The sequence below is a fragment of the Myotis myotis genome, unplaced genomic scaffold (genome assembly GCF_014108235.1).
Source record: "Myotis myotis isolate mMyoMyo1 unplaced genomic scaffold, mMyoMyo1.p scaffold_m19_p_17, whole genome shotgun sequence".
Classification (NCBI taxonomy): domain Eukaryota; kingdom Metazoa; phylum Chordata; class Mammalia; order Chiroptera; family Vespertilionidae; genus Myotis; species Myotis myotis.
Genome location: NW_023416321.1, coordinates 1,507,878 through 1,531,338, shown reverse-complemented (window position 1 = coordinate 1,531,338; position 23,461 = coordinate 1,507,878). Strand labels below are relative to the sequence as shown.

General features: G+C 61.4%; 1 protein-coding gene across 2 annotated transcripts in view; it reads left to right on the top strand.

The window, feature by feature from the left end:
• Positions 1 to 10,733: 10,733 nt before the first annotated feature.
• PGS1 (phosphatidylglycerophosphate synthase 1) overlaps positions 10,734 to 23,461 on the top strand; it is a 28,054-nt gene continuing 15,326 nt past the window's right edge. Inside the window, exons 1-6 of one of the 2 annotated variants that reach the window (XM_036338994.1) lie at positions 10,734 to 10,900; positions 18,392 to 18,581; positions 20,522 to 20,599; positions 20,946 to 21,045; positions 21,754 to 21,943; positions 23,088 to 23,266. In XM_036338994.1, the coding sequence (XP_036194887.1) occupies positions 10,767 to 10,900; positions 18,392 to 18,581; positions 20,522 to 20,599; positions 20,946 to 21,045; positions 21,754 to 21,943; positions 23,088 to 23,266 (871 nt within the window). In that variant the 5' untranslated portion in view covers positions 10,734 to 10,766. The remainder of the gene's footprint in view (positions 10,901 to 18,391; positions 18,582 to 20,521; positions 20,600 to 20,945; positions 21,046 to 21,753; positions 21,944 to 23,087; positions 23,267 to 23,461) is intronic. The other variant, XM_036338993.1, reaches the window with a different exon arrangement.

Genomic DNA, 23,461 nt, shown 5'->3' with positions numbered 1-23,461 from the left:
CCCCACGCCCCGCAGGACAATTCACATCACCGTCCGGAATCGGACCTGGGAATAAAAGGCCGGCAGGGGAGCAGTTTTCAGGAGTCGGGCCACTTGCAGATGGCCCAGCACAGCCTGCACATTGCCGCCCCCCCCCCCCCAACCTCTGAGTGAGGGCTCTGATCTCTGGGGGGCGAGGGCGGCGGGAAGGCCTGGTGTGATGGATGTGAACATGCGCTTGGTCCCACTGGCATGGGTGTGGGTGGCTTGGGCTCACCAGGCATCGCACCCGCTGTCTGAGGATGGAAGGTTGTGCAATCTGTCCCCAAGCAGGCAGTGGGCGCTGCAGACACCCACCCGAGCACCAGCTAAGCGGCACTGACAGCACCACCTTCCCCCCCTCTCTCCCCCCCTCCGTCTGACAGCACCAGGGCAGCCTGGGAGTCTAGAACCCGGGACCTGGCCCTTTTGCTTCTGGGGGAGCCAGTAGGACCTCACAGCCTTTGCCACTGTGCCATCACCTCTGGCTGAGATATGGGCAGCACAACACGCACGCAGGCTCTCTGGGACTCTGTTTTCCTTTCTGCAAAATAGGAATAGTGACCTTTTTCCCATCAGACATCTGCGATGAAAAAGCCCCACGAGGTCAGAATGTGCTGGACATGGTAACGATTCCGCCCACTCACCCTCCGGTCCTAGCGGAGCGCAGCAGCAAGGCGTCCTCTTGTTCCTTCTGTGGGGGGGGTGGGGGGACCGATTTAGTCAACACGTTTCACAAAAAGGGGGTTCGGTGTAGCAGGCATTGTGCTGGGCCCTGAACTGTGGAGACAAACAAGCCCCCGTCTTTGCCCTCGAGATGCGGAGGACAGCAGTGTGGGTGCGGGGTGGACTCTCCTTCTCCCTGGAACCAGGAGTCCATTCTCCTTCTCAGCCATTGATCCACAGGAGGCCGCGCCGTGAGCATACGCTTCTGTGCGGACCTCATGGGGGACGAGGAGACTCGCAAGGAATAGCCCTGGAGTTAATGGGTGAGAGAGTGCTTTGTAAATTATGCTGCTCTGACACAGTCAGGGTCATTCTCCCTCCCACAGACCTGCAGGCCCGGGCAGAGTGCTGGGAAGACAGGCGGCGTGCGTGCGGGTGAATCCTGTACAGAGAGAGGGGAGGTGAGAGACATGGGATTCCCGGCCCCCTCCCGCGCCCCCCAAGGGCTGCGGGTGTGATTATGATGCTATGCGAAGGTGGTAGTTCATTTGGGGAGAGGAGGGAGGAGGAGATCGAAGCGGGGAGCGATAGAAAGCAACAGCCAGAGCTCTGGGAATTCCCGTCTAGCTGGAGCGACCTCTGGGACCGGTGGATCCTGAGGACAGCAGTGCGGTGCCCAGGCGAGCCCAGGCTCTAGGCAGGACCAGCAGCAAGGGCTGCATGGCTGGCGGGGAGCTCAGCGGGGGCCAGGGGCCAGGGCTGATGGGAGAGCAGCGAGGAGGGCAGCAGGCACTCCAGGACCCGGACGGGGCTGTCCTGGCTGGAGGAAGTCAGGACACGCAGGGGGAAGGGGGCTGGGCCCCCTGTGTGCCAACTCAGGAGACTGGACTGCTGGCCCCACTCTGCCACCCAGTAGCTGGTGACATTGGGCAACTTACTCCCCCAGCTGTGCCTCGCTCTCCTTGCTGGTAAAATGAGCTGATAGCAGTACCTACCGCACCCAGTAGATGTGAGGACTGAATGAACGATTGCATGCAAAATGCTTAGAAGAAAAGGAAAGAAAGGAAAGGGAAGGGAAGGGAAGGGAAGGGAAGGGAAGGAAGGGAAGGGAAGGGAAGGGAAGGGAAGGGAAGGGAAGGGAAGGGAAGGGAAGGAAAAGAAACGCTTAGAAGAGAGCCTTGTGCATACGAAGTGCTCGGTGCCCGGCGGCCATGCTTATTTCGAAAGCCCCGGGCGTCTGTGGAGACAGCCGGTGGGCTGCCAGGGGATGGTTGGCCGTGAGCGGCGCTCTGCTTGGGGAGCTACGCGTCTCCTGCGGGACATGCTTGCCCACCAGCTGTCCTCTTGTGTCCAGCAGCCACCGAGCGTCCCTCCGGCTGCCTGATCGCTCCAGGGTTCCCGCCGCCTTTGGGATGACCCCGGCCGCTCAGTGAGTGTGTCCACAGCTCTGTGCTCGTCTCCACCCGTCAGCGGCCTCTGCCCCGCCGACCCCTCACGCTGTAGCTACAGGGAGCTCCCTCTGACTCCAGAGTGTCCCCTGGACCTGGGTCTGCGTGTTTGTCTCCCTCCCGGTGGAACGAAACCCGCACTCGTCTGGTTTCTAGGCTCCCTGTAACACTTGGCACCGGAGACCCTAACCGTCCAGGGGGCTCTTTCCACTTTGACCAATGGCTCTGGGGCCGTGTCCGGTGGGAACTCCAGCGCACAGACTGTATCTGATGTTTCCTTTGTGAGCCCAGAGCGTGGTCCCCGGAGCCCAGGAGTCTCTGAGGCCGAGGTGGTGGCCTTCCCTTGTCTCCAGCCGTCGGATGCCACCAGCCCTTCCTCCAGAGCCTTCTCCCTGAGGGCCAGGAGGTGGGCGAGGGTGGGCGTGGGTGTGTGGATTGGTGGGATTAGTAGGCCCACTAATCCCAGACCAAGGCAGCGAGGCCAACGACGTGGCCGCGAGAGTGGGGGAGGAGCCGCCTTCCAACACAGACATCTTCCCAGGGACCCGCTTTCAGGCAGAGAGGTGCCCAGACCAGAGCAGGTCGCCTGGCCTCGCACCCTCCCTGCCTGCTGGGGGCCCGGCGGGAGGAGCGCGATCCAGGGCTGGCCCTGGCCCTACCCTGTGTTCTCCCGGTGAAGGGATTTAGGAGGCCCCCGCCTTTTCCTAATCTCTCCCTTTGCAGGACTTCTATGAAGTCAGAATCCCATTTCCAGTCAAAGGTGCTTGGTCATAAAGATAATATTCATTCTCACTGAGGGGAAGTCCACAGCGGTTTCAGCTGCCTGTGGGGCACCACTTACTCATGGGCGTGTGATGGCCCATGCGCTCTTCCCCAAACCTCAGAGATGGGAACCCTGGGGCCGGGCTGGTCCCGGGAAGCCAGGGCACAGCCTGGCGAACTCAAGGTCCCTATTTGCATGGACCCTCTCCCGTCCTCCAGCCAGTCCCGGGGCGCGCACTAAGGTGGCCATTGTTTGGTGGCTGCCTTTGCGGCCACGGGGGTTGGGACACTGGCCTCAGACCACAGAGTTGCTCAAGGCCAAGGCCATGGCCCCAGGCGGGCTTTCTTTGGCACCAGGAGGGAGCCTGGGTCTGACACCGGTGGCCTGATGTCACACACTTCACACTGTGCCTGTTCATGGGTGAGGCCTGGAGCTGCTTTCGTGTAGGGATGGTGCTTGGGGGGTGGGGGTACTGGAAGCAAGGGAGCCTCCTCCAGCTCCCCTTTCTCCAGACCCACGAGGAGGTGATGCTGGGGGACCTCCAGGAAGCCCTGCCCCTCACCGCCACTGGCGGCTCCCTGGGCAGCTGGGCCCTGTGGCATCTCAGCCTCTGCTCTGAGCCCCCTGCCCCGAGCCCCCTGCCCCCCGCCCCCTGCGCCCACCGGGCCGGATGGTGGGGACCCCTGGTCGCAGCAGCTGGGACAGAGGTGACCTTTGGGCTTGTGGGTACAGGTCACATAGCAGGGCGGCCCTATTCTCTCTCTTTCCTGCTAATCGGGTGGGCGGGCGTTGGGCAAGGCCGGGACAATGGCCCCTGCGGGAAGGGAAGCGGGCGGCTTCGTTCCTGTCCGAGGGCCCCAGAGCAAATGAAAAGGTTTGTGGCTGGAAGGCTGAGCCGGGAGTTCTTTCCAACCTTGACATTCCAGGCCCGGCCTCTGGCATTTCCCAGAAAGAGTGCCGAGGGAGGGGAGAGAAAACACCGCGCCCACTGCCCCCCGCCCACCCACTGCCGCCTCAGCTTCCCGGGCCGCTGGGGTTGGGCTGGGCCCGAGCTCCCGGCCCGGTCCTGGGGGACCCATTCTTCCACTCACAGAGGTCTGGGGGGTGGGGGGACTTCAGGAGGATGCAGAGTGTGAAGCGTGTGGGGTGCAGAGGGGAGGGGGTTTCTTCCCACCAGCGCTAGGGCTCTCTGAGGAATTCACATCTGGTCCAAGTTCTGAGTTGGGGCCGGGGGTGGGGGTGTGGGTGGAGGGGTAGAGAAAGAGGGAGTTGCTTCCAGTCCGTTATCTCCCCTGACCCTGAACCAGCCAGCGCTGCTCTGCCCGGGGCTGGGGTAGGAGTCTCCATCGGCCCGCAGTGGTGCTGTGCCCGCCGGCGCCTCTGCCTGCGCCCAGAACAGACACAGGCAGCGGGCAGTTCTGGGAAGCGAGGCTGTGGTAAACCATCTGGGCTGCCATGCAGAGGAGGCCTGGCCCGGTGCCCGGGGCTGAAGTGGCAGTGCCCAGATCTGGAGAGCCCAGGAGGGTGGCAGTGTGGCTGGCTCCTGGGAGCCCAGCCCTGGGCCCGGATGCCTTTGGAGAGCCGGGGCTGGTGGGGTGCATAGTGTTGGAAGAAACCCCCCTCCCCTCTGCACCCCACACAGCTGCCTGGCCTGCTCTGCAGTGAGCCAGGGGCTGCCCGCTGGACCAGGGCGGCCGGGAGCCCCTGGCGCTGGGGTTTCCTGCAGTGGTGGTGTCTCCACCAGGAACTCCAAGGTGCCCCCGCGCCCCCCCCCACCCCCCCCCTCCAGGCCAGGGGGTGACACCGCTAGGACGGTCCCAGGCTCCTCCCCATTGTGAGGTACACAGTTTGTCACAAACTGATCTGGGCAAGGCAGAGACGTGGGTCAGAAGGAGGGTGGGTGTCGCCATCAGGGACAGAGGGAGATTCCCGGGGCGACATTGGGGGGCCTCTCCCGTGCCCCCCTCCCCACCAGCACAGCTCCGACTTCCTCAGGGCAGGCTGCCCTGCAGTGTGGCGGCCGCCCAGGTCCTGGGGGAGGCGGACCCACCTGGCATTTTTTGGTTTTTGCGCGCTCAGACCGTTCCTGGGAGCCCTGCTTTTACAAGGGGAGGCGGAAAACTTCCCCAAAGGGCTCATGTGGCTGATTATTGGCTACTTCCCTCTCTGGGCTCCGGTCAGGCCTGTGGGCAGGCGGGGAGCACGGGCCTCCTTCCCAGACATGCGAAGGCCCCGGAACCAGGCCCCTGGGTGGGCTGATCCTGGGTCGGAGGTGTTAGTGGAGCCACCTGAAGCTCCGGGGGCCGGGGGCGTGCTGGGACTGGGCACTGCTCGGTGGAGGGCTGGGCCTTCCCAGGGTCAGGTCGACCAGCACAACCCGGCACCGAAGGCGGGGCGCCCATCAGCGGGGCTGCACACGCTGCACGCCGGGCAGGGACGGACGCCATCAGGCCCGGGCGCAGGGGAGCCTGCGGTGCGACTCCACCTGGCACACCTGTGTGATCAGGTGCCTTGGACAGCCCGAGGGCCCTGTGCCCGGGAGTGGGGAGCATGGTGGGTGGCTGGCAGCCCCTGGAGATGTGTGAGCAGGGGCTAGCCCGGGTCACTCTTAGCCTCTCGCTTCATCTCACTCAGGGGGCTGGGCGGGGGAAGGTGCTGCCAGGGCACCCCCCCAGCCCCTGGCCTGGCCACCCCAGCGAGCCCCAGGGAGTCGGGATTCCCTGGGACATATGTGGCCGCAGGCCATGCTTCCCCGCGCCCGGCCGCTGGATCTGAGGAGGCAGCAGCTTGCGCCGGGCCGCCTGGCAGCCTGCCAGGCCACAAGAGGCGAGCTGCCCTGGGAGCGAGAGCTGCATTCATCTCCCCGGGACAGGAGCGACCCAGAGGCTCTGCCCAGGATGCACTTCCAGAAAGTCGGGCTCTGGCTTCTTGTTAATGAAATGCCAGCTGCGCCCGGGGCCTCTCTGTGGCCGGGGAGCCCTTGTGCAATAGGGGTTTTGTTTTGCAGATGACAAGATTTTCCACCCTGGAAAGATGGAATGATAAATGCGAGGAGCTTGGGGGGCCCCCCACCCCTCAGGGGAGGTCGTTGATGTGAGCTTCAGTGTTTGGCAGATTTGCTCTTTGCAGCCTTCTGCTCCTCGGGCCTCCCCGCCGCTCCCGCTGACTCAGGCCCCGGAGCCAGAAGACCTCAGCGTCAGGCCACTTGGGGGAAGGCTGTTTCCCAAAACGGAGGAAGGCAGATGACGGTGCACCAGCTGGTGGCCTGTCTTTGTAAATAAAGTTTTATTGGCAACACAGCCACATTTATTGGTATTGCTTGCGGCTGCTCTGGCTCCAGAGTTGAGTAATTACCATCTGGCCATTCACCATGAAGTGTAAAATATTTACTATTGGGACTTGTATTTCTTTATTTTTATTGTTAATCCTCGCCTGAGGATATGATATTTTCCCATTGATTTTTAGGGAGGGTGGAAGAGAGAGGGAAAGACAGAGAGAAACATCGATGTGAGAGAAACACGAGAATGGGTTGCCTCCAGCATGAGCCCTGACCAGGGCTTGGGCCGGGGAGGAACCTGCTGATAGATCCTCCCTTCCCCCAACTGGTGGGCAGAGTATGACGTGACCTGCAGCCCAGAAATACCTGAGTGATAACCATGTACCTTATATGGACTATACATTGAACCGCCAATCCACACCTGCCAAATACCCTCAGCCCTTGTTCCTAAATGGACCATGCATTAAGCCACCCATCAGCGCACGCCGAGTTCACTAAGCCCTCATTCCTTCTCATTCCGCCCCTCAGAAGGCGTGCTCACCTCTGCACGTGCTGCTGTCCTCCCCTTGCGAGACAGCCCGGCAGGTCTCTTTCCCCTAGTAAAGCCTGTGATCCTGGTTTTCGGCTCCCAACTGGTATCTCACCTGTAACTGTGGTACATGCCCTTGACCGGAATTGAACCTGGGACCCTTTGATCTGCAGGCCGACGCTCTAGCCACTGAGCCAGACCAACCAGGGCTATTGGGCCTTTTAAGGAAACTTTTGCCAAGCCCCGCTCTGAGGGAACAGAGCCATGACTCGTGCCTGGGAGGCTGGCGTCAGGTCTTAGTTTTAGGGACAGGGTATCAGGGACTGGAAGAGACGAGTCATGGCTCAGCAGGGAGAATACATCGCGGGAGAGCAAGGCAGGAGAAGGGCCGGGGCCTGCAGGGAGGCAGGCCTGAGCTAGCACTTTTGCAGACTGATCTGTGCAGCAGGTCGAGGTCAGGAAACCTCCGTGGCCAAGCCCCCTGTTGTCCCCACCCTCGGTGGAAAGGCACGAAGGGGGCGGTTCCGGTGCAGCCGGGAGGCTCCGGAGTTGAGCAGCTCCTGCCCCGTGTGCGTCAGTGAAGCTGGCGCCTGTGGAGCCCGCTCCGGTGCCAGGGCCCCACCTGGGCGCGCGGAGCTCAGGAGGCTCTGAGGTCTCACGTGCGGTGGGGCGGGGCAGGGAGACCAACCCCACGGCCATCAGCCAACGAACAGGATCAGATCACAGAGAGTGGGGAGGAAAGAGAACCTTGTTATGGGCCCGGGAAGGCTATTAGGGGAGGTGGGAGCCCCGAGGATGCGAGGAACTGGGGGAGACCCTGTAAGCAGAGGGAACAGCTAACATAAGATCCTAAGGCAGAAATGTGTGTGGCCAACATCAGGGGTTGAAAAAAAGGTCAGGCTGCCCGGCCGGCCTGGCTCAGTGGTTGAGCATCGACCTATGGACCAGGGGGTCACGGTTTGATTCCCGGTCAGGACACAGGCCCGGGTTGCGGGCTCACTCCCCAGAGTGGGGCGTGCAGGAGGCAGCTGATCCATGATTCTCTCTAATCATTGATATTTCTCTCTCTCCCCCTCTCTGAAATCAATAAAAAATATATTTTTTAAAAAGGCTGGTTGGTGAGCCAGGCAGTGACCAGGTGGAAGAGTTGGGGGAGAGGCGGGCAGCGGCTGAGGCTGCTTGCACCCCAGCCTGAGTCCCGGGGTCCCTATGAAACCAGAGTGCGCTCCCCTGAAACAGCGGATCATCCCCCAAGTCCAAGGGGCGCAGGAAAGTCTCCCATCACCGCTGAGGCAGGAGGTGGGCTGGCCAACGCTTCCTCCCTCTGGAGTTTGCTAACAGCCCTTGGTTGGGGGGAGACCCTCCCTGGGGGAGGAGGCCCTTCCCTGGGCAACGGCGGGGTCTTCAGGTCAGGGAGTGAGTCCCAGACAGCGAGGCCCAGGCCTCGGCTCCGGATTTCCTGCCAGAGAGAGCAGCTGGCTCCGGGGGCAGCGGCCCCCACTCCCTGACGTCAACTCTCCTGCAGTGAATGCGTTTCCTTTTCCGGCCGGGAAGACAGGGGCTCTGTCATCAGTGCATCGGCCTTGTCACTCTAACCCTGGCACCTCCTGTGTGGGAAGAAGCGAGGACTAACGAGAAGGCAGGCCGTGGGTGAGGGGGACTCCGAGGACAGGTGCCTTCTCCAGGTCATCACGGTGTGACTCGAACCCCTCCCCCCACCCCGCAGCAGTAGAGGGTCTGCCCAGGCTGCCTGCCCACCCACCCTCCAGGCTGCTCGAGGGGCTCCCTGGCTGGCGCTGTGGGGCACCCGCCTTGTGTGAGGTGCTCTATTGATTCCCACCAAGGCCCCGGGGGTTACCTGCGGGGGGGAGCGAGCGTTTGTGCTGTCCTCTTACAAATGCAACCATTTAAAACATGGCTCCATCTCTGAAAACCATCATTGAAAATGTTTGCGATCGCCACACGTGCGTGTTCTGGGGCAGAGTGGTGGATGCTTCGCTCCGGTTGCAGCTCTATGGTTTCCCGCCAGCCGTCAGGCCAGAAGCTCTGAGTGTGTGCGCCTCAACAGGCACTGGGCCATCGCCTGCTGTTTACACTCCAGGGAATGCTGTCCTGCATGCAAGTCTCCCAAGCCCAATGCTGTCCATCTCACGGAGGGCAACTGCGATTTATTTGAGGTCTTGCAAACTCCCAGTGGGTCAGCACATGGTTTTTGTATCAATACCTCACCCAGCAAAGAGAAGGGGCCAGCCCCCCACCCCTTTTTTTTAAATCCTCACCTGAGGATATTTTTCCATTGATTTTTAGAGAGAGTGGAAGGGAGAGGGAAAGACAGAGAGAAACATCCATGTGAGAGAAACACATCGATTGGTTGCCTCTTGCATGAGCCCTGACCAGGGCCTGGGCCAGGGAGGAGCCTGCTACCGAAATACGTGCCGTGCCCTTGACCGGAATCGAACCTGGGACCCTTGGGTCTGCAGGCCACTGCGCCAAACCAGCTAGGGAGCCCTTTTCAGGACGGTTAGGGACCACCAGGTGCTCACACTGAGCTTCATGGCACAGCCAGCCAGCAACTCAACTGTGCATCTCCCGTGCCCAGCGCTGTGCAAAAGTGGAACCACGAAACGGATGGTCTCATTCTGCTTACTGGAAGTTAGGAAGTTCGGTGATTCACCACTTCAGACTGGGAAGAGCTGAATCAAATTCCGTCTTGTATTTGTAAAGCTATCTAATCTTAATGGGGAAATCAAGACCAACCAAATCCTCGATATGGTAAACAATCTGGAAATTCTTGAATAGCGCCAAATAACCAATGTTAACAATGTTTCCCCTTCAGTCTGTCTGTACGCACTCTCTCTATTTCAATTTTTAAGAAAATGAGGTAAGCTCTCGTCCTACTCTTTGGTGAATTGATTTTTACTCTTCATGTCAATACACATTCTCTGGAGCAGCGGTTCTCAATCTTCCTAATGACGCGACCCTTTAATACAGTTCCTCATGTTGTGGTGACCCCCAATTTCATTGTTACAAATTGAACATAATTAAAGCATAGTGATTAATCACAAAAACAATATATAATTATATGTGTTTTCTGATAGTCTTAGGCGACCCCTGTGAAAGGGTCGTTCAACCCCAAAGGGGTCGCGACCCACAGGTTGAGAACCGCTGCTCTAGAGCAAACAATCTCCAAGAACATTTTTTAAAAATGGGTGCGTGGTTTTCCAGCGTCGTGAGTACCGTTGTTTGCGTGACCAGCTCCCCCGCTGTTGACTGTGTCCACGATTTTTGACATGAACAGACGCCGAGATGAGCGTTTCTGGGGGGAACGTGTCATTGACTCGCTTGGGATCGTTTGGTGGACGTGGAATTCGGGAAGTTTTTTATCCAGGGTGTCCACATCCTTTTAGCCTCACAACAGCCCCCTCCCCCGGAATAAATAGGAAATGATGATCTCCTGCAGCGCCTCCAGGTTCCGAGTCCAGCCCGCGCGGCCCGCCCAGGAGCCCATGTAACGGATCCGCCCTCCCCTCCCACGTCGCAGGATCCCGCCACGTTTTCCTTTTAAAAATCAGCTGAGAAGTGTTTCTGGCGGGAGGGATGGCTCCTTCAGCTCGCCCGGCCACAGCACCGTCCCTCCCGGGCGGGGCCGGCGACGGCAGGAGCCTCCGTCCCCTGCACACACTTTGGGGCTGCAGCCCAGGGACCCCCACGGCGCACGCGGGCTCGGCTCCCGCAGGGATTTTCCGTGCTCGGCGCGCGCAGTGAGCAGCGGGTACCCAGTTTTGCCCGAGTCTCAGCCGAACTGGGCCGTGGGGTCCGGAAGGCCGTGTCCCCGCGTACCGACGCTGAGTCGGGGTGCTGGCGGCGGCTCGGGGCGTGCAGCCCACCTGCGCCCGCAGCGGGGAGACAGGGCTGCGGGGGCGGGGCCACAGGGCCGAGGGGCGGGGCCACAGGGCTGCGGGGGCGGGGCCTCCTCCCGCCGCTGCCTGTGCGCGCGCTGCCCCGTGTCCGCGCGCCGCTGTCAATAAAGTTTTTTCGCGCCGGAAGCGGAAGCCGCGAGTCTCCATGGCGGCGGCCACGGCGGGGCCGGTGTTCTGGCGGCGGCTGCTGGGCCTCCTGCCTGGCCGGCCCGGGCTGGCCGCGCTCCTGGGGCGCCTGTCCGACCGCTTCGGCCGGAACCGGGACCGCCGGCGCCGGAGGTGAGAGGGAGGCGGGTGGCAGCGGGTCCCCGTGTCCCCGTCTCCCACGTCCCGCGCCCGCCGCCCGCAGGTTCCCTCCCGTTCTCCGCAGGCTCCCTTCCCCGCAGGCTCCCCGCGTCCCCGCCTCGGCGCCCGCCCGCCCGGGGAGGGGGTGGCCCTGCGGGCTCCCCGGCCGCGCGCACTTGCCCGGAGCGCAGTGCGTGCCCTCGGAGGAGACGTGACAGCCCCGACGCGGGCCTGGGGCTCGGAGGGACCTCCCCTGAGTCACGCCGGCTGCGGGGGCCGCGGCGTGAGTCAGCCCGGCCGGGCGTCCGCGCGGGGTCCTCATCCGCCGGCCGGGGGCCGTGAAGCAATCCCGAGTCGGGGCCCTCGTCGGGCAGGGGACCCACCCCGCCCCCTCCGCGCGCCCTCGAGGACCTGCTCTCCGGGGAAGCAGGGGAGGGAGTTGCGTAAGCGGCGAAGGGGCCTCCGGCCTGGGCTCCGGGTAAACACTCGCCGCCTTAAGAGGCCTGCGCTGCGCTGAGAGGGAAACGGGGGAGGATGCTCTGTGCGCAGGACGTGTTTTTATTAGACCCGAGCCTTCTCTTCCTCCTTAGGGGGAATGTCTGCGCCCTGCGCCCTTTGCGTTGTCTCAGGTTTTCATGGGTGCCGCGCTGTGGTCCCGTCCCGGGTGCAGATTCTAGGGAAGGGGTGGGCTTGCTCCCTATGGGCCGGCGGCTGGAGGTTTTGAGCAGAAAGAGTCTGATTTAGGGGAACTTGGAGGTGCTGGCGCCAGGGCCTTGCCTGCTGGGACTCTCGGAACCCTACCGCCCCCCTTCCCCCCCAAGGCTTTTCAGGTTCACTGGATTGCGGCCAGGGGCGTGGGCGTGGCCTCTCCACTTGCTGGAACCCGCTCTTCGCGGAGACCAGTCCGTTCCCGGGACAGCGAGGTCAGGTGACTCCCACAGCCCGGCCTCCAGCTACCGAGAAATCTGTTTTAAAGTTTCAAGAAATGTCCTCTCCTCCAAGCTGTTGAGGCGATGTTGTCATCCCGCTGGATGTGTGTACACTATACGAAAACCACTTGATTAATCATTGTTTAACATTGGGATGGATTGCTAAAGGATGTTGGGCAATCTGCACGAATTCTTCTCAAAAACAGTCTTCTTGGGGTGTCCTTTTTTGGGGGGGGGGGCGGGGGCCATGCGTCAGTGGGGATTGTCTGAAATGGCAAAGCCCTTTTTGTAAATAGTGCCAGGAGGTGCAGTGGCCCCATGGCTCTTGGTGATTAAACCGAGAGAGAGAGTTGTTGTTTTTCTGGGTCAACAGTGACACCAGAAGCTCGGTTAAATCACCAACAGAAACACACCTGCCAGACGTTTGGGTGTTGTCGTCCTTGGAAAGAACGCCTGTGCTGTGACCGGTGTCGTTACCACGCCTTAGGTTTCTGACTCCTTGCCCTTTTCAGTTTGCAGGGTTTTTTTCCGATTCTTTGTGGCCTTGGTGTTTGGGGTTTGCGTGGCCACACACCCGTGACTGCTGGCTTTCGTTTCTTTTTCTTTGTTCAGTTGCGCCTCCCAATTCCTCATTCCCCGAATGGTGTGGTTTCTTGTAACTCTGATCCATTGATAATCTGTGTAGTCATGGGCTGAAATCGTTTTAGACTTGAGCTTGCCAGTCTGACCCAGCTGTCGGAGTGCCTGCCCGGTCCTGGCGGCTAGCGAGACGGTGGACAGGGGTTCCGTTCCTTCCCGGCAGTGGTTTCCTTTCAGTTATAGACACAGCCCTAGTGACAGAACTCTGCCTAAGGCTTCTGATAATTAGTGACCCAGAGCACTGCTGTTCTCTCTGACTCACGCTGGGTTCATTCATCCAGCATGCATGTGGAGAGCACTGCTCTGCTGGGCCGGGAAACTGAGAAACCAAGATAAGACATAAGATGCTCAGATCCATGAGCAACAATAATAGCAAGGTTAAGGTGGAAAAAGTCAGGTCCCTCAGAGGCACACCGGGAAGTCACAGAAGGCTTCCTGGTGGTGGTGCCCTCAGAGCCATGTGCTGGGAGAAGAGGAGTAGGCTAGTGAAGGATAGCGAGTGATCATAGCAGCAGGGGATCGCAGTGCGGAGGTCCCACGGCCTCTCAAACCATTTCCAGGAGCTGACGGCAGTTATCGGAAAGGGGTGGTGGGCGCTGGGAGTCAGTCAGTCCTCTGGGCCAGGAAGCAAGATCCCAGGAAGCAAGCTCTGAGATTCTGTGTCGTGATTCTGTGTCGTGTCTTGTGCTAGCGGTCCAGGCCTAAGGGGTGGGTTCATATGACGTCGGGACAGTGGGAATAGAAGAGAGGCTGGGGGGAGTGGGGGGGAAGTATAGAGGGGAGAGCGCTGAGGAGGTGGGTCCTGTTTCTGACTTGGGTGACTGACTGTGGACGGCGGCACGGTTCCCCACAACAGGGAGAAAGGAAGGACCAGGTTTGGGGGAGGATGAGAGGGTAAGTTTGGGGCTTGTTAACCAGAATCCAGGCGCGTCCACGTGGAGGGTCCCGTGGGCAGTTGCCTGGCAGGTCTGGAGCTCAGGAGGGGGAGACCAAACCCTCAGAGAGCTTTTTCGGAGTCATCACACTACACAGGCTTGGCTTGTTATCTGGAGCGAGACCTAGTGGGAAGGGTCAAGAGGGCGTCAGTTCATCGCCGTGAGCTCACCTGCCATGCCAGGAGAGGTTTTTCCTGTGGCTCCTGTAAAAACACGCACGCTGCTTTCAGTTTGAGCTCCATGTGCCGAAAAGGCTTTGTTTTCGAAACTCAAGTCCTATGTTCTCTGTTCCAGGCGTGTGTGTGTTGGGGGGCGGAGGGGGCTAACATCTCTGAGTGAGAAGAGGGAGATGTAACCAGTAGCCTCCTCTTTCAGTTCGAGTTTCTTACGTGGTGACGTCAGATCAGCAAACTCTTGGTCAACCTGGTAGCAGTTTCTGCCCTGAGGGACCATCAGATTTCCAGAAATGACTGTTTCTTTGCACTTTGATGCTGGGACCCAGCCCTCCTTACTCATGAGGGCTAAGTGGGGTCCCTCCTGGTCTATTTATAGCAGTAGGATGAGTGGGAGGGGGAGGTTTCCAATTAAAGCATGAGTTCCCCCAAGTCATTCAACTTTGACCTTGCATGGGTTTGCAACAGACTGACTTCCACGTTGTAGCTAAGTTAACGTTCCCAGGTGCCCCCCCCCCAGCATGGTGCCGCTGGAGGACTAGGCGGGTCTGTCTGCGTCTGGACGGACAGACGCAGCCGGGTTGGAGTGCGCTGATAGCTAACCCCTTGTGAACACGGGCTCTGACGGACGCCAGCAAGCCGCTCTCCAGGCTGCTGGGGAGTCAGGCTGGCCGAAGCGTCTGGTTCCTAGAGCTCAGGCTCGGTCTTGTCCACACTCCCTAGGCCTCGTGCGTGGGGCCAGCCCTGTGACGTGGGCTGTAGTCTGGCTTCTGGCCCCGTGATGCAACCGACTTGGTTTCTGGCAAGTCAGGTGAGGGCCATCTGCCGGTGCGTGGCCAGATGCCGGCTTCCTGTGGGGGCTCCGCGGGCCTGGGCCTGGCGTCACCTGCGGGAATCGGATCCATCACTTCCGGGCAGGCCGGGTCTTGCGTTAGTCAGTCAGGGCTGCCCGGCCCGGGCGCAGGAAGTCCGGTACCTGCAGGTAGTTTCTCGAGCCTTTCTCGGGAAGTGTTATGACTGTTGCTCTTTTCTCATTACTTCACTTTTTTTTTTTTTTTTTTTACATTTCACTGTATGGCTGGGGGGAGGGGGGGGGCTTTTCTTAAAATCGTAGTTTCTGAAAACATGGAATCCAGAGAGCTCAGTTTCTTTTAAAAACTTCCTTCTTTTCTGGTTCATTTGCACGGATGTGGGGGGGACCCAAGCCACAGAGCTTGCCCCACAAGTCTTAGCGTTCCCACAGTTTGCGGAGCTTCAGACCACGGTGCGGAGCTGCAGTGGGGACACTTAGCCAGTGCGGTGCGCGGACTCCTGGCCGTCCTGAGGTCAGTGTCCGAGCCCAGCCTCGGACCTCGCCGTGTGCAGGTCCCGGGCCCACGTGCCCTGCTTTGGAGGAACCTGGGCGCCTGCTGTCTGCGCCGAGTGGGAGGGAGCTCCCAGGGACTCAGGCTGTTGTCACACAGCCCGAAAGGGAAATGCCAGGCGTGCCTGTGTTCCCAGGGCCAGTCAGCGTCAGCTTGGTGAACTGGAAGACTCCTGTCTTGTCAGGAAAGTGAGGGGAACTGCCTTCCGTTCCCTGAGGCTGCCTTGCAGGCGTGTCCACAGCATCTCAGCTGCTTCCGGCTGGCTCGTGTCCCATGCCATGCACAGGGAGGGGGGCAGGCTGCATGGTCCTGTGTGGCTAGGTGGGCTTCCGCTGCCCTCGCTCAGTGGCGGAAAGCCTTACACCATGTGGCCGAGCCTTCCCCGAGAGCCAGGCGCCCTGGGGGTGCCGGAGCCTGCCCTTTGGAGAGGGTGCCAGTCCCATCGCACCTTGGCGAGTGGGGGCTGGGGGTTGGTTCGCATTGTCTGTTTGTTTGGAGTTTGAATGCCCAGTGCCCCTGCTCTGGCCCAGGCCCCATTCTCTAAACGCCCCTGATGCGCCCGGGCGCGGAGTGGGCCCTTCTGTTACCAGGAAGGGAGCGAGGTGCTGAGAAAGGGAAACCCAGGGGAGCCCAGGCCTGGTTGCGGGAATCGTGTGTGTGTGTGTGTGTGTGTGTGTGTGTGTGTGTGTACACATCTGGCCGTTCCCTACACGTGAGTGTGATGGGGCTGTGCGGCCAGCTTCCTGCCCCCTTGGGTCCCTGGGGTGAGGTTTCTGACCTGGGACGCGAGGCTCCTTGGGAAAGCTCCCTGGGTGAGGGGAAGGCAGCGCAGGTGCTCGGCCCCTGGGGCACAGGGAGACTGCAGGAGGCTGCTGTGCAGGGGAGACCTCTTCTGAGAAAATTCCCCGGGGCTCCCTGGTGGAGAGCGGGAACTAACGGCCAAGGGGTCTGGTTGAGCTGGAAGGAAACGGATGGGTCGCTGAGCGGATGGGTCGCTGAGCGGGCTCTGGGGGAGCCAGCCGTGGGTGCTCAGATGGGGGCTGCTTGTGCCCCCGCCTCCCGAGGCAGTGGGGCGTGGCCGTCCCAGCCTGCGCTGCCCCTGCGGTGCTTCCGAGGACACTGCGCCCCTCCCTGGCACCTCCCTCGCTGGCGATGAATTGCACTGAGGCTGGGCCTCCTCCGCAGCAAACCCCCGAAAGCCAGTTGGCTTTTGCTGCTGCTCCTCTCAGACTCAAACAAGCCCGTCGGTGCACAGATTCCACAGGAAGCCACGGGGAAGGCCTCGGCAGATCCTGGGCTGAGGCCCTGGCGGGCGGTCCCCAGCGAGAGCTGCCCTGCAGGGACCTGCATGGTGGTGGCCGTCGCCGAGCCTGCCAGAGGCCTCTCCCAGCAGGACACCGGGGGCCGTGGGCTGACACCCACGTGGAGCCCTGGGCTTTCCTGGCGACGGTGGCTTCGGCCAGCTCTGCTCACACCTCCCGTCCGTGCCAGGTTTGAAAGCTATTGGCCGGCAGGTGCCAGGGTGTGGACAGCCCAGAGCTCGGGCGTCCCTTGAAGCACACAGACTGTGTGTTTTGATCTTATTTAATTAATTTTAGCATTTTTTCTTGTGTTGTTCTCCCATCATTCCAGGTGTGTAAACCTGGGAGGCCAGGTCTGTGAGAGGCAGGGGCTGTGCCAGCTCTGCCTGTGCCCTCCAGGGTGCACGTCGGTGCTCACGTGGTGACTTGGCTGGAGGCCCAGGTTGGCGCTCTCCCTCTCCCGGGGCCGGTGCCAAGGAGGTGGTTCTTCACCTTCCTTTCTGGGAGCCGGTGAGCCTCCTGGCCGCAGGCAGGATGCGTGGGGACCGGGTGCGTGGCCTGGGCCAGGTGACTGGTCTTTCTGTTTTGTTTTGTTTTTGTTTCTCCTCACCTAAGAGTATTTTTCCTTTGATATTTAGAGAGCGTGGAAGGGATGGGGAGAGAGAGAGCGAGCCAGAGGTTGAGCCTACAATCGAGGTACCTGCCCTTGACCAGAATTGAACCCGGGACCCTCGGTCTGAGGGTTGACACTCTATCCACTGAGCCAAACCAGCCAGGGCCGGGGTCTTTTTTTATGGTTTATGGTCCGAGCCTGACAAGTGCCGTGAGACGGGGAGGGAGGTTGACCCTGGTCAGATAGACTGTTTAATAGTGAACCTTAGACTTCAGGCCGCTGGGCTTCAGACGGGCGGCTCTCCCTCGCCTCTGGTTCCCGTTGGACAGAGGAGCGCTGCTCCCCCAGGTGGCCTGAGCCCCGCAGGAGGTCGGCCCGCAGTTTGGGGAACTGAGGCCACAGTCCCTTGTTAGCTTCTCGGCCTTCATGTGCAAGCTGCTGGGAGCCTGGGAGCTAGAGGAACCCAGCAGGCCGATGCCCGCCTGCGCGTGGGTCACCAGCCCTGAGGCCGGCGGGGGGGGACAGCTGCCCCCACCGCTGCCCCAGGCCTCCCGCCCCCAGGCTGCAGTGTCTTCCCGGCTGACTAAGGTTTTCTTGGCGCTGAGGAGGCTGGGCAGACCGGGGCTTTCTGGGAAGCACAGCTGTGGGCCACCTGGCGCCGTGGGGCCGTGGACCAGCCCTGGGAAGATGGGAAGATTGGTGGTGTCACGAGGCAAGCCGTGAGGTCACCTTCCTGGAATCCGTGGTCCTTCCCCCAGTCCCTCTGGGGCTGGGGCTCCAAGGTCACAGGCTGAGGAGGATTTTCCTGAGGAGGATTGGCGGGAATTCCCTCCGGGTTTGTGCACGTGCCCCTCCCTGCCCACAGGTGTTCCAGGCCCGGGGCAGCGTCCTGCCGTCGCCGCCTCGGGGGACTGTGGGTCAGGGGACAGCTCCCTGTGGTCGTCCCAGGGCAGCCCCGAGGCGACACGGCCCCGAAGGAGACCAGTGCAGCAGGGAGGGCAGTGCTGTCACCCGGCGCCTCTTGCGATGACCTCCCCTGTCCTCTCCCTGCCCGAGTGTTGGAGAGAAGACTTTTCTACCCTTGAGGATATTTTATTCCACTCGCTGTTAAGTGTATGCGAGACCTTTGCTTTGCTGTCCCTTCCCTAAGTGAAAGCCCGCTGTCTCCTGGGCCCTGCCGCGGGCGGGCTGGGTGCAGCGGGGCCCTGGCGCTGGGAGCCCTGGCACTCGTAGGCCGCAGGGGTAGCCACCAGTGGCTTCCGGGAGCTGCTGGGAGCGCTAAGTCTGGAGGCGCGTGGGATCCACGTGAAGGTGGGGTTGTCCACAGGCGTCGGCACTTCTCAAGCTGCTTAGCTCGGAGGGGCCGAAGGGAACCTATGTGGGGAGTGTGAGTGGGCCACTTAAAATGGCCTAGAAAATCCAAAATTGGCAATAAAATAAAATAAAGATCCCTCTCTTCCTCTCCCCAGTAGCGGAGAGAGACGTTGAGGATGAGTCTGCGAAGCTTGACCCCCTGTGTGTCTCTAACCAGGTCACCATGGCTGCTGTTGGCTCCTTTGCTGTCCCCAACTGTCCCCCAGGTCACCTCCCCGCCCTGCTGCCTGTGCCCGGAGGGCGTGCACCGGTTCCAGTGGATCCGAAACCTGGTCCCCGAGTTCGGCGTCTGCAGCTCCCACGTCAGGGTGCTCTCAGCCCCCACCGAGTTTTTTGAGCTCATGAAGGTGAGTTGCATCGAAGGCAGAGCACCGTGGGCAAGGCGGAGCCTGGTGGGCGGGGCGGAGCGCAGTGGGCGGGGCGGGGCGCCGTGGACAAGGCGGAGCCTGGTGGGCGGGGCGGAGCGCAGTGGGCGGGGCGGGGCGTCGTGGACAAGGCGGAGCCTGGTGGGCGGGGCGGAGAGCCGTGGGCGTGGCAGAGCGCGGTGGGCGGGGCGGAGAGCCGTGGGCAAGGCGGAGCGCGGTGGACATGTGGGTAGGGGCTTCTGGTGTGAGGTTGGGCACGTCCTGGGTGGGGGCACCTTCTGTTCTGGAAGCTTTTAGTGGCTGCTCAGCTCACTCCTGTGGGCTCTGCCTGTTCCAGCTTCACAGATGGGTGAGTCAGCCGTGGTCAGAGCTCCCCGGTGTGGCTAAGGTGGAGCAGCCCAGGCGGGGGCAGTGAGGGCAGGTCCTGGCTCCGGGCCTGTGGGCAGCCTGCTCCTCTGTCCTGTGCTGAGGGGGTAGCCCCCAGAGGGGAGGCATGAGGGCATGTGCCCTGCACGGTGGCCCTGCTAGCAACGGTCGGGAAGGAACGAGCCTGATTCTAGCCGGGCACCGGGACCTCTGCCCTGGAGACACCTCCCACAAGCCCGTCATCGGTGGGCATCGTGTGCGGGGTGCAGACCCAGTGGCAGAGGCGTGGCAGCGGCCTGGGACCTCGGGCTCTGGTTGTGGCCCCTGCAGCCCTGGTCCTTTTCGGGTACAGTCTGTGCCTGAGGAGCTGCTGAACTTTGCCCTTGGGGGTCCCTCAGGAGTTCATGCGCCTCTAGTTCTCTGTGGTTGGACTGCTAATTGGCGTGAAGTAATTCAACACTAATGACTTTTTATTGCCATGAACTCCTGAGTTCATACTAACAGTGGTGTGAGAACCCAGGTGTGAGGAGTTCACACAGCCGGCAAGTGAATGCTGCGCGCTCTCTTCTTTAGCCCTGAGCTTCCTTCCTGGCCGGCTCCTTCCAGAACGAATTCTGTGTGCGTGTGCGTGTGCGTGTGCGTGTATGTGTGCGCATGTGGCTGTGTGTGTGTCTCCCATCCCCCCAGCCCCTTGCATGTCCCACACGCCCACGTTGGTGTCAGTGCTGCTGAGGCTGTTTGCTCTGTGCTCCGCGTGGCCGCGTGGCTCTCTGTGTGGCTGGAAGAAACAGGCTCTTCTTAGTGTCCTCATGGCCTCCAGGTGGCTGGCTGAGTCCCCATGTGGTGACCCCCGGCCGGGAGGCAGCTGCACTGTGCATCTGCTTGGCGGGCAGGGCTGCAGAGACCAGGAGGAGCCTGGGGTCCCGTAGCCCGGAAAGGAGCCAGGCCTTCTCCCGCCTCTGAGCGGCCCCAGGCCAACGTCGCACTTCCTGCACCGAGCGGGCTGTGCCGCCTGGACAGAGCGTGCAGCCGGTCCCGCCGGCCCCTGTGCTGTGGAGCAGGGGGCTGCGTAGGGCCAGGGAGAGGACACGGCTGTGGGGCTGATGCGCTGTGTCGTCTTGAATGTGGGGACGTTCTGTTTGTGTCTCCATACCTGTCAGTCTGCATTTCAAGGGTAATACGTGCTCCTTGTCAAACTCCAGCCGCGCAGGTTTGCGCCCGCGCCCTCCCCCAGCTCTGCTCCTGTGTGTTCCGCACGCCCTGCGCACACTTACATGCATGCAGGTGTGTGCGGGCGGGTGCGGGTGGAGCGCGGCTTGCACTGTGCTCAGTGATGGGCGTCTCAGCCGTGTGTGCACGCCCTCCCGTGTCTAGTGCATGTGCGTCACGCTTTAACTTCACGCGGACTCACGCGGACTGTTTCTAGGGAGGGTTGTGGGCCCCCCGCGCTGGGGCCAGGGTAGTTCAGTGTGGGTGTTTGCTTCCACGGTCGAGGACTGTATTTTCTCGGCGACGTGGAAACGATGGTTGAGCGCTGAGACGCCCTTTGCTTTCAGGGGCAGATCCAAGCAGCCAAGAGGCGGGTCGTGATGGCGTCTCTCTACCTGGGGACAGGTCCTTTGGAACAGGAACTGGTAGGTTTAGGGGGAGCAGTCAGGTGGGAGCAGGGCATGGCCTCCAGACCTCACACTGCCAGCTCTCGCTCTCGTGGCCACAGATACTGGGCATGAGGGAGGGTGGGGGAGGGCGTGGGGAGGCCTGGTCCTGGCCTCTGACCTTGCTGGTCAGTGTCCCCCTCGCCCTGCACAGGGTCCCCGCTGCTCTGTGTGCCAGGCTGCTCCCGAGGCGGCCTCTTGAGGGGGAGTTCCGTGGTGCCAGCTCTGAGTGCAGACGGGGTGTGCCCAGGACGGGGGCATGGCTGGCACTTGGGTCATTCCTAACACACAGTCTCCCCCTGGGTCTGCCCGCTGTGCTTGGTAGGTGGACTGTCTGGAGAGCACGCTGGAAAAGTCACTCCAAGCGAAGTGTCCTTCCGACCTCAAGGTGTCCATTCTCCTGGACTTCATGCGGGGTTCCAGAGGTGGGTGCGGCCTTCCCTCCTTCCCAGCCTCTGTCCCCACCTCCACGCAGGCGGGGCTGTGAGGACGGATTCCCTCTGTGGTGGGACTGCAGCCCCAGAAAAACAACTGAGGCAGAAAGAGTTGTGTGACCCCCAGGGCCCTCTGCTTTGGGCAGGCTGCATCGGGGTTCAGGTGTGTCGCCAGCACCCACCTGCTGGCCCGTGCCCTGTGGCTTCCTTCTCCCTGTGGTGGCCTCTGACGGCCAGGCCTTCTCGCCACGGCATCTTGTCCGTTGGAAGAGTCGGCACCCTGGTGGCCAGACCAGAGCTCCCAGTGGCTGCCCTAGGGCTCAAAGTGTGCGGCCCTGCCTCGCCCAGGCCTGGGGCCCTTCGCTGGGGGGCTGGGGTGCGGGCTCAGGTGGGCACGTTCATCACGCAAAGCAGAAACGCCAAGAGGGAGGGCAGGTGGCACCCCCAGGAAAGCTGAGGTGGGTGACCAGGAGGAGGCCAATGGGTGCTGATGGGGGAGACAGAAGGTCTCCTCACCGACCACATCAGCCCCGCCCTGAGCAGCGGGCGACCAGAACAGAGGTGCCCCGAGCTCCTCTGCCCAGAAACAGCACCAGCTGAGCGGGCAGCACAGGCACACGGGCCGGCGGCAGGCGCTGCGGGGCTGGCTGCCTTTCCCGGGGTGAACCCTGTCCTCCTCCCCGCTCGCCCTGTGCTCAGGCAGGAAGAACTCCCGCACGATGCTGCTCCCGCTCCTGCAGCGGTTTCCGGAGCAGGTCCGCGTCTCCCTCTTCCACACCCCGAACCTCCGTGGGCTGCTCCGGCTCCTGATGCCCGAGCGCTTCAACGAGACCATCGGCCTGCAGCACATCAAGGTGTACCTCTTCGACGACAGCGTCATCCTGAGCGGGTGCGTGGCTTCCCTCCGCCAGGCCTCCCGCAACAGTCTCCCCTCCCGGGGCCCGCTGGCACGCGCCGTCCACTCGCCTCTCTCCCGTCTGCCTTGGCACCGTGTCCGCCCTGGAAGCTGGACGCCCACAGAGGTTACCCGGTAGCCGGGTTGCCAGGATAGGGAGGCAGCTAGACACCACTGGCAGCTGAGTGGATGGAGAGGTGGTGTGTACGCACAGTGGGATGTTGTTCAGAAGAAAAAGGACGCAGCCTTGCCGTTCGTGAGCACGTGGGTGGGCCCATAGGGTATTCTGCGAGGTGAAGCAAGTCAGACAGAGAAAGACATGCTCTCACTTATACGTGGAATCTAAAAAACAACAAAGTCACACTGAAAACAAAACAAGGACCCACAGACACAGAACAAGTGGATGGTTGACAAAGGCGAGGGCGTGGAAGGCTGGGCACAGAAGAAAAATGAGTCAGTAAATAAGAGTCTATCAAACTCTTCATTCTAAAAATACAAGGCAGGCCCTGTTTATTGAGGACCTACTGTGTGTCAGCCCCTACGCGAGGACCTGTGTGTCTCCTTTAAATTCTCACAAGGACCTGGGCCGTGGGTTCCTCACTTTACACACCAGAAACCAGAGATCCGAGAGGACGGGTGATGTCAGGCAGAGCCGGGAGGGGACCCAGGACCTGAGTCTAAAGCAGCCGTGGGCAAACTACTGAATAAAACTAATGAAAAAAAAGACAGTACCCTTTTATGTAATGATGTTTACTTTGAATTTATATTAGTTCACACAAACACTCCATCCATGCTTTTGTTCCGGCCCTCCGGTCCAGTTTAAGAACCCATTGTGGCCCTCGAGTCAAAAAGTTTGCCCACCTCTCGTCTAAAGCATGGGCACCGTCCCTGCACCGGAAACCCGCCCGGCGGTGGGCATTTCCTCTCCCAGGTGACGTCAGCTCCGAGGAGGGCTGTGCCGGCCACTCTGGCCTGTCTCTTGGGTGTGGTCACGCTCAGTAGCCAACTGCTCATTGGCCGCTGCCGCCGCTGGGTCCTGATCCGATTGTCACCCTGCTCTTGCTGGGTGTCCCGAGGCCCGTCACCGGACCCGCTGCTGCGCCTTGGGCCTGGTCCTCACCTGCTTTTCCTCCCGCAGCGCCAACCTGAGTGACTCCTACTTCACCAACCGCCAGGACCGCTACGTGTTCTTGCAGGACTGTCCCGACGTCGCGGACTTCTTCACGGAGCTGGTGGACGCCGTGGGCGACGTGTCCCTGCAGCTGCAGGGCGACGACACCGTGCAGGTGGTGGAGGGCATGGTGCATCCTTACAAAGGTGGGCGCGGCCATGCTGTCCCCTTGAGCCGGGGACGTGAGGGCCGAGGAGAGCAGCTTCTGTGGCCTTGCCTAGGGCCTGGGACCCCGGGTGGCAGGGCCTGGACCTGCTTTTGTCACTGGAACCAGACAGACCCACTGGCCATCAGCCATGCCCTGTGGGCAAGGGAGCGGCTGGGACGGGGGCGTGGGGACG